The 10,505-nt window shown below is 44.2% G+C and overlaps 1 protein-coding gene across 1 annotated transcript in view; it reads right to left on the bottom strand.

Moving 5' to 3' along the window:
• Window positions 1-3,681: 3,681 nt before the first annotated feature.
• si:dkey-183c6.7 (urea transporter 1) overlaps window positions 3,682-10,505 on the bottom strand; it is a 32,440-nt gene continuing 25,616 nt past the window's right edge. The window contains exon 9 of the mRNA XM_036987256.1: window positions 3,682-4,231. Within this exon, the coding sequence (XP_036843151.1) occupies window positions 4,117-4,231 (115 nt within the window). The 3' untranslated portion in view covers window positions 3,682-4,116. The remainder of the gene's footprint in view (window positions 4,232-10,505) is intronic.

Genomic DNA, 10,505 nt, shown 5'->3' with positions numbered 1-10,505 from the left:
GTAACACCAGACAAAACGCCGATAGGTACAGTATCTGTATCGGGCTGTGAATGACGACTCACATGTAACACCAGACAAAACGCCGATAGGTACAGTATCTGTATCGGGCTGTGAATGACGACTCACATGTACCACCAGACAAAACGCCGATAGGTACAGTATCTGTATCGGGCTGTGAATGACGACTCACATGTACCACCAGACAAAACGCCGATAGGTACAGTATCTGTATCGGCTGTGAATGAATGGGCTGTTGGAAATCAGCACCACGTTCAGCAGGACACAATGTTGGCCAACGTTCAGATAGAAATGCATGATGTATTCACTTCGAATTGACCACATCCCATATTTATTTTTATATATATAAAAAAAGAAGTGAACTTTGGAAAGAAATAGCTACTCTTTGCTTTGTTTTAATGTCATTGAATTTTTTTTATTTTATTTTTTTATTATAGAATTGGAATTTAATTTTACTTCCTGGACTGATGGTAGCCTAGAGGTTACAGTTTTCTACCATCTCTTACACACTAAAAGTGGTACTTGAGGAACTCTCAGTGAAACCGTTAACTCATGTGCCTCATCGTCACACCAAGTCTGCAAAAAATACAAGCACATTTATCTGCTTTTACACTCAGTTTGCAAATTGTAAAACCCACGTCTTCCTAAACACTGTTCTCTGCATTAGACGCAGTGTTCAAAAGTAACAGATCTTGTGTTTCGTTTTGGGGGAAAAAACTGCCATTCAAAATGTACCTATGACCGACACACAGTGCTGACAGTGTGAAAACACTTCTAGCTGATTTCATCGCTTAGAAATCGGAGCTTTAGCACTATAAATAGGCTTCGGGTTGGCTTTCTTGGTTTGGACAACAATGGAGGCCAATTAAAGGAGCGAGAGTTAGAGGAAGAGGAGTGAGAGTCAGAGGGGGACGAAGATGAGGAGGAGGCCTGTGGTGACATAGACAAGTGGGCGTGCCAGGGCTGACGCTACTCCCCCCCCCCCCCCCCCCCAAATAGGAGACAGGATGCACCTTTTTTCTTCATACATAACAAGCCTATTTGTCTTCTACTGTGTGTTTTGTCTGTTACTATTTATTCTGAAATATTTTACATTTGTCACGTACGTGTGTAGTTGGCGTGTGTAAGAGCTAAACATTTGATGGTTCGTGTGTAGTTGGCGTGTGTAAGAGCTAAACATTTGATGGTTCGTGTGTAGTTGGCGTGTGTAAGAGCTAAACATTTGATGGTTCGTGTGTAGTTGGCGTGTTTGTAAGAGCTAAACATTTGATGGTTTGTGTGTAGTTGGCGTGTGTAAGAGCTAAACATTTGATGGTTCGTGTGTAGTTGGCGTGTTTGTAAGAGCTAAACTTTTGGTGGTTCGTGTGTAGTTGGCGTGTGTAAGAGCTAAACATTTGATGGTTCGTGTGTAGTTGGCGTGTGTAAGAGCTAAACATTTGATGGTTCGTGTGTAGTTGGCGTGTTTGTAAGAGCTAAACTTTTGGTGGTTCGTGTGTAGTTGGCGTGTGTAAGAGCTAAACATTTGATGGTTCGTGTGTAGTTGGCGTGTGTAAGAGCTAAACATTTGATGGTTCGTGTGTAGTTGGCGTGTGTAAGAGCTAAACATTTGATGGTTCGTGTGTAGTTGGCGTGTGTAAGAGCTAAACATTTGATGGTTCGTGTGTAGTTGGCGTGTTTGTAAGAGCTAAACTTTTGGTGGTTCGTGTGTAGTTGGCGTGTTTGTAAGAGCTAAACATTTGATGGTTCGTGTGTAGTTGGCGTGTGTAAGAGCTAAACATTTGATGGTTCGTGTGTAGTTGGCGTGTTTGTAAGAGCTAAACTTTTGGTGGTTCGTGTGTAGTTGGCGTGTGTAAGAGCTAAACATTTGATGGTTCGTGTGTAGTTGGCGTGTGTAAGAGCTAAACATTTGATGGTTTGTGTGTAGTTGGCGTGTTTGTAAGAGCTAAACATTTGATGGTTCGTGTGTAGTTGGCGTGTTTGTAAGAGCTAAACATTTGATGGTTCGTGTGTAGTTGGCGTGTTTGTAAGAGCTAAACATTTGATGGTTTGTGTGTAGTTGGCGTGTTTGTAAGAGCTAAACATTTGATGGTTCGTGTGTAGTTGGCGTGTTTGTAAGAGCTAAACATTTGATGGTTCGTGTGTAGTTGGCGTGTGTAAGAGCTAAACATTTGATGGTTCGTGTGTAGTTGGCGTGTTTGTAAGAGCTAAACATTTGATGGTTCGTGTGTAGTTGGCGTGTTTGTAAGAGCTAAACATTTGATGGTTCGTGTGTAGTTGGCGTGTTTGTAAGAGCTAAACATTTGATGGTTCGTGTGTAGTTGGCGTGTTTGTAAGAGCTAAACATTTGATGGTTCGTGTGTAGTTGGCGTGTTTGTAAGAGCTAAACATTTGATGGTTCGTGTGTAGAGTTTTAATGCAAAAAAAAAAAAAAACAATTTTGAGAAGAGTTAAAATAGTGTGTGTTTGGTTTTGCAAGAGATGTTGACGTTTGGCGTGTTGTGAGGTTTGGCGTGTTGTGACGTTTGGCGTGTTGTGACGTTTGGCGTGTTGTGAGGTTTGGCGTGTTGTGAGGTTTGGCGTGTTGTGAGGTTTGGCGTGATGTGAGGTTTGGCATGTTGTGAGGTTTGGCGTGTTGTGACGTTTGGCGTGTTGTGAGGTTTGGCGTGTTGTGAGGTTTGGCGTGTTGTGAGGTTTGGCGTGTTGTGAGGTTTGGCGTGTTGTGAGGTTTGGCATGTTGTGAGGTTTGGCATGTTGTGACGTTTGGCATGTTGTGACGTTTGGCACGTTGTGACGTTTGGCACGTTGTGAGGTTTGGCATGTTGTGACGTTTGGCATGTTGTGACGTTTGGCACGTTGTGACGTTTGGCACGTTGTGAGGTTTCGCACGTTGTGAGGTTTGGCACGTTGTGAGGTTTGGCATGTTGTGAGGTTTGGCATGTTGAGACGTTTGGCGTGTTTTGGGGGTTTTGTGTGTAGAGTCTCGAGAAAAGGAGCCATAGTCTCAGAAATCATCTGGACGCACCTGTCAAAAACTGTAAGAGTAACCGAAAGGTTGTTGGTTAGAATCCCTGAGCCGACAAAGGTGGACAAATGTGCTTCTTCTGCCCTTGAGAAAGGCAGTTAACCCCCGATAACAGCTACTCCTCGCCCACATAACAGCTACTCCTCGCCCACATAACAGCAACTCCTCGCCCACATAACAGCTACTCCTCGCCCACATAACAGCTACTCCTCGCCCACATAACAGCTACTCCTCGCCCACATAACAGCTACTCCTTGCCCACATAACAGCTACTCCTCGCCCACATAACAGCTACTCCTTGCCCACATAACAGCTACTCCTCGCCCACATAACAGCTACTCCTCGCCCACATAACAGCTACTCCTTGCCCACATAACAGCTACTCCTTGCCCACATAACAGCTACTCCTCGCCCACATAACAGCTACTCCTTGCCCACATAACAGCTACTCCTCGCCCACATAACAGCTACTCCTCGCCCACATAACAACTACACCTCGCCCAGCGATGTAGTCGATAACACTTGAAACCAGGCCCTGACCTTTGCCCTCACCTGGAGAAGTGTTTTCCTCAGGTATGCGCGCCAGGTGTCCGTGTTTCAAGGTTCACATTTTTTGGGGGACAAAAAACGAGCAGTGAAAGTGGAAAAATTGTTTATTTGACAAGCTTAGTAGTAGGCCTTCACAGGCTACAATGACATACAGAGACACAGAAAGTGATTTTTAATCAGCATGTAGCCTATTGAAGCCTACAACACTGAGTCAAAGACATTGACTTCAATCGGTCCCTTTATAGGCCCAGTGAAGCCAGAAAGGCTATGTACATCTCCTCCTTTCTGTATGTGCTTGTCCCTGTGGTTCAGTGTAGGGTGAAGTTGCTCCTAGATGCTGATCCTAGGTCAGTTTTGCATATTGTTTCATTCTAATGGTTAAGGTTAGGATCAGGGAAGGGGAAGCTGATCTTCGATCTGAAGGCTACCGAGCAGAAACTCGCTTACACCTGCCAGACTCAGAGCGCCATCATGTGGACAATATCGATATGGACATTTTATGGGTTCAGGCAGTTGTGTGTCTGTGTCTATACGTCAGTGCTGTCTGTGGTCTCTCTGGCAGCCCATTGGCTATGACAGCGGATGTTCTGTTCCGGAGCCATGACTCGACCAGTAGGGATGCGGTATGCAGACAGGCTCCGCCTTAATGAACATGCACCTGTGGAACGGTCATTAAGACACTAACAGCTTAAAGACAGTATGCAATTAAGGTCACAGTTTTGAAAACTTAGGACACTAAAGGGGCCTTTCTACTGACTCTAAAAAACACCAAAAGAAAGATGCCCAGGGTCCATGCTCATCTGCGTGAACGTGCCTTAGGCATGCTGCAAGGAGACATGAGGACTGCAGATGAGACGCCTAAGACTGCGCTACAGGGAGACAGCTGATCATCCTCGCAGTGACAGACCACGTGTAACAACACCTGCACAGGATCAGTACATCCGAACATCACACCTGCGAGACAGGTACAGGATGGCAACAACAACTGCCCGAGTTACACCAGGAACGCACAATCCCTCCATCAGTGCTGAGACTGTCCGCAATAGGTTGAGAGAGGCTGGACTGAGGGCTTGTAGGCCTGTTGTAAGGCAGGTCCTCGCCAGACATCACCGGCAACAATATCGCCTATGGGCACAAACCCACCGTCGCTGGACCAGACAGGACTGGTAAAAGGTTATCTTCACTGACAAGTTGCGGTTTTGTCTCACCAGGGGTGATGGTCGGATTCGCGTTTATCGTTGAAGGAATGAGCGTTACACCGAGGCCTGTACTCTGGAGCGGGATCGATTTGGAGGGGGAGGGTCCGTCACAAAGGTGAAAATAGTCTGGGGCGGTGTGTCACAGCATCATCGGACTGAGCTTGTTGTCATTGCAGGCAATCTCAATGCTGTGCGTTACAGGGAAGACATCCTCCTCCCTCATGTGGTACCCTTCCTGCAGGCTCATCCTGACATGACCCTCCAGCATGACAATGCCACCATCCATACTTCTATGCGTGATTTCCTGCAAGACAGGAATGTCAGTGTTCTGCCATGGCTAGCGAAGAGCACGGGACGTCTGGGACCTGTTGGATCGGAGGGTGGGGGCTAGGGCCATTCCCCCCAGAAATGTCCGGGAACTTGCAGGTGCCTTGGTGGAAGAGTGGGGTAACATCTCACAGCAAGAACTGGCAAATCTGGTGCAGTCCATTGGGAGGAGATGCACTGCAGTACTTAATGCAGTTGGTGGCCACACCAGATACTGACTGTTACTTTTGACCCCCCCTTTGTTCAGGAACACATTATTCCATTTCTGTTACTAACATGTCTGTGGAACTTATTCAGTTTATGTCTCAGTTGTTGAATCTTATGTTCATACAAATATTTACACATGTTAAGTTTGCTAAAAATAAATGCAGTTGACAGTGAGATATGTGTACACTGCAAGGGCGGAATTGTGGTGGTGGGGAGACAAACAGTAGATGAGCGTATTCCCCCATGTTTTTTTAAAACATTATTCTTTTTTTATATATATTTTTTTACAGTTTGACCAAATTTATTATGGTATATGGAGGGATATTTTGAGAATACAGTATACGTGGAAGGCCCCCCAACCCCCCTAAAAAAAAAAAAAAGTTTTATAATTCAATTTGACTCATTTTGTCTGAGAGAACATTTTGCAGTTTTAAAGCTAATTTCCTGAAATTCCCAAAAAATGTCCATGGAGCATAGCGGAAAAAATAGCTGTTTAATATAATTAATCACCTCATGATATTCCTCACATTTTGCCATGAGAATAACAGAACATGTTGCAGTTTTAAAGTTGAACTGTCTCCTAGAACCAACTTATACACTTATAAAGGGCCTACGTGGCATCGATATGAGTCAGAAACATTGATTCTAGTATCAAAATGAACCACGAAGTGTAAACAGGATCATTTTGGTCATAAAGCCAGTATCTTCCAAAACAACATTTGGAAGTGACTGCAATCGTAACGGGTAGGGATGGGATAGTTATGAATTACTTACAAGCCCACTTTTACCAATGATGTCCAATTGCCCAGAGACAACAAGGTGGTGTCCGCCCCCAGCTTCCTCCTGTTGTGGGCTGTGAAGTCTGCAATGCATGCACACTTTCTCGGCATAGGAGTGAAAATCGACTTGCATATAGTTGGTGCAGATTTCTAATGCATTCAACAATATTGTGCAAGATGGCAAGGAATGGATTATTTACAACATTATTTACAACAAACACACAACATGATGCTTGTGACTTGTGTGTGGCTATGATACCCGTGATGTAACTAGCCAAATACATAGTCTCTCCCCAATGTGTAATGTCTCAGAGAGGAAGAGTTGCATGCCTAACGTTACACCTGGCGACCCGTTTTGACAGGACTCAACGTCAGCCAGCTTGTCGTCGATATTGTGAGCATTTGCATTCACACCGTGTGAAGGCGAAGGAGAGTCGTTTGGGGACCCATTACGAAAACGAAAGTTTAGCTAGTCAGCCAAGTAATTTAAACTCGGACAAAGATAATGATAACTAACCCAGATTTGCAATTTAGGTAGCTAGCTACTTTTATGAAAACAGGTATATTGTTTGGGTTAGCAGTCGGTAACTCAGGGCCCGTCGGCAGTCTGCCTTTAATGGAAGTGGGAGTCATGATCAAGGGTTAGGTTAAAACTAGCTATATAGGTTAAAACTAGCTAACATTCAGGATCTTCGTCTCCTACTAGTGCTACAAACAACATGCCCGTTCTCATAAAAGTCTATTGTGTATTTTCTAGGGCATAAATGAATGAAGGATGGTGCATGTCTAGCCCCGAGTACCAGTCTTACATAACACAAGCATTCAGTAACGTTGGCTGGTTGTATAGTAAGTAATACCACCTTCAGCATCACTGGTCTGACTCTATTCTGTACTTACAGTCCCTCTATTAGTATCATCACTAAACATATATATATATATAATATCCGCTATATGTTTATTGAGTGATTATATTTGATTTAATTCACAGGCTACTCACATGACCTGGTGGATCTGTTGTTCAGTAGTGTGGTGGGAACCCCCTCCCATATCAGGAGCAGAAGGCTGAGGCAGAATGTGGCCAGGCACCAGTCCCACTTCAGGTTGGTCAGGTTGATCTGGTCAAGGGTCAAAATACTGTCTGTCCTGGAATTCCCCTATCAGCCATTGATGTAATCAGCGCTGTGCTGTCAACTCTACTTTGTTTTTCTACAGCTGGAGGAGTCCTCTGACCAAAAGACTGGGGGGGGAGATGTGTATTCTTCAAACCTGTCAGGGAACCGTTTTATATGGGACGACTTACATGTACCACCAGACAAAACGCCGATAGGTACAGTATCTGTATCGGGCTGTGAATGACGACTCACATGTACCACCAGACAAAACGCCGATAGGTACAGTATCTGTATCGGGCTGTGAATGACGACTCACATGTACCACCAGACAAAACGCCGATAGGTACAGTATCTGTATCGGCTGTGAATGACGACTCACATGTAACACCAGACAAAACGCCGATAGGTACAGTATCTGTATCGGGCTGTGAATGACGACTCACATGTAACACCAGACAAAACGCCGATAGGTACAGTATCTGTATCGGGCTGTGAATGACGACTCACATGTACCACCAGACAAAACGCCGATAGGTACAGTATCTGTATCGGGCTGTGAATGACGACTCACATGTACCACCAGACAAAACGCCGATAGGTACAGTATCTGTATCGGCTGTGAATGAATGGGCTGTTGGAAATCAGCACCACGTTCAGCAGGACACAATGTTGGCCAACGTTCAGATAGAAATGCATGATGTATTCACTTCGAATTGACCACATCCCATATTTATTTTTATATATATAAAAAAAGAAGTGAACTTTGGAAAGAAATAGCTACTCTTTGCTTTGTTTTAATGTCATTGAATTTTTTTTATTTTATTTTTTTATTATAGAATTGGAATTTAATTTTACTTCCTGGACTGATGGTAGCCTAGAGGTTACAGTTTTCTACCATCTCTTACACACTAAAAGTGGTACTTGAGGAACTCTCAGTGAAACCGTTAACTCATGTGCCTCATCGTCACACCAAGTCTGCAAAAAATACAAGCACATTTATCTGCTTTTACACTCAGTTTGCAAATTGTAAAACCCACGTCTTCCTAAACACTGTTCTCTGCATTAGACGCAGTGTTCAAAAGTAACAGATCTTGTGTTTCGTTTTGGGGGAAAAAACTGCCATTCAAAATGTACCTATGACCGACACACAGTGCTGACAGTGTGAAAACACTTCTAGCTGATTTCATCGCTTAGAAATCGGAGCTTTAGCACTATAAATAGGCTTCGGGTTGGCTTTCTTGGTTTGGACAACAATGGAGGCCAATTAAAGGAGCGAGAGTTAGAGGAAGAGGAGTGAGAGTCAGAGGGGGACGAAGATGAGGAGGAGGCCTGTGGTGACATAGACAAGTGGGCGTGCCAGGGCTGACGCTACTCCCCCCCCCCCCCCCCCCCAAATAGGAGACAGGATGCACCTTTTTTCTTCATACATAACAAGCCTATTTGTCTTCTACTGTGTGTTTTGTCTGTTACTATTTATTCTGAAATATTTTACATTTGTCACGTCCGTGTGTAGTTGGCGTGTGTAAGAGCTAAACATTTGATGGTTCGTGTGTAGTTGGCGTGTGTAAGAGCTAAACATTTGATGGTTCGTGTGTAGTTGGCGTGTGTAAGAGCTAAACATTTGATGGTTCGTGTGTAGTTGGCGTGTTTGTAAGAGCTAAACATTTGATGGTTTGTGTGTAGTTGGCGTGTGTAAGAGCTAAACATTTGATGGTTCGTGTGTAGTTGGCGTGTTTGTAAGAGCTAAACTTTTGGTGGTTCGTGTGTAGTTGGCGTGTGTAAGAGCTAAACATTTGATGGTTCGTGTGTAGTTGGCGTGTGTAAGAGCTAAACATTTGATGGTTCGTGTGTAGTTGGCGTGTTTGTAAGAGCTAAACTTTTGGTGGTTCGTGTGTAGTTGGCGTGTGTAAGAGCTAAACATTTGATGGTTCGTGTGTAGTTGGCGTGTGTAAGAGCTAAACATTTGATGGTTCGTGTGTAGTTGGCGTGTGTAAGAGCTAAACATTTGATGGTTCGTGTGTAGTTGGCGTGTGTAAGAGCTAAACATTTGATGGTTCGTGTGTAGTTGGCGTGTTTGTAAGAGCTAAACTTTTGGTGGTTCGTGTGTAGTTGGCGTGTTTGTAAGAGCTAAACATTTGATGGTTCGTGTGTAGTTGGCGTGTGTAAGAGCTAAACATTTGATGGTTCGTGTGTAGTTGGCGTGTTTGTAAGAGCTAAACTTTTGGTGGTTCGTGTGTAGTTGGCGTGTGTAAGAGCTAAACATTTGATGGTTCGTGTGTAGTTGGCGTGTGTAAGAGCTAAACATTTGATGGTTCGTGTGTAGTTGGCGTGTTTGTAAGAGCTAAACATTTGATGGTTCGTGTGTAGTTGGCGTGTTTGTAAGAGCTAAACATTTGATGGTTCGTGTGTAGTTGGCGTGTTTGTAAGAGCTAAACATTTGATGGTTTGTGTGTAGTTGGCGTGTTTGTAAGAGCTAAACATTTGATGGTTCGTGTGTAGTTGGCGTGTTTGTAAGAGCTAAACATTTGATGGTTCGTGTGTAGTTGGCGTGTGTAAGAGCTAAACATTTGATGGTTCGTGTGTAGTTGGCGTGTTTGTAAGAGCTAAACATTTGATGGTTCGTGTGTAGTTGGCGTGTTTGTAAGAGCTAAACATTTGATGGTTCGTGTGTAGTTGGCGTGTTTGTAAGAGCTAAACATTTGATGGTTCGTGTGTAGTTGGCGTGTTTGTAAGAGCTAAACATTTGATGGTTCGTGTGTAGTTGGCGTGTTTGTAAGAGCTAAACATTTGATGGTTCGTGTGTAGAGTTTTAATGCAAAAAAAAAAAACACAATTTTGAGAAGAGTTAAAATAGTGTGTGTTTGGTTTTGCAAGAGATGTTGACGTTTGGCGTGTTGTGAGGTTTGGCGTGTTGTGACGTTTGGCGTGTTGTGACGTTTGGCGTGTTGTGAGGTTTGGCGTGTTGTGAGGTTTGGCGTGTTGTGAGGTTTGGCGTGATGTGAGGTTTGGCATGTTGTGAGGTTTGGCGTGTTGTGACGTTTGGCGTGTTGTGAGGTTTGGCGTGTTGTGAGGTTTGGCGTGTTGTGAGGTTTGGCGTGTTGTGAGGTTTGGCGTGTTGTGAGGTTTGGCATGTTGTGAGGTTTGGCATGTTGTGACGTTTGGCATGTTGTGACGTTTGGCACGTTGTGACGTTTGGCACGTTGTGAGGTTTGGCATGTTGTGACGTTTGGCATGTTGTGACGTTTGGCACGTTGTGACGTTTGGCACGTTGTGAGGTTTGGCACGTTGTGAG

Source organism: Oncorhynchus mykiss, chromosome 9 (assembly GCF_013265735.2).
Source record: "Oncorhynchus mykiss isolate Arlee chromosome 9, USDA_OmykA_1.1, whole genome shotgun sequence".
Taxonomy (NCBI): Eukaryota; Metazoa; Chordata; class Actinopteri; order Salmoniformes; family Salmonidae; genus Oncorhynchus; species Oncorhynchus mykiss.
Note: the sequence above shows the minus strand (reverse complement) of the source record. Positions and strands in the feature narration are given on the sequence as shown.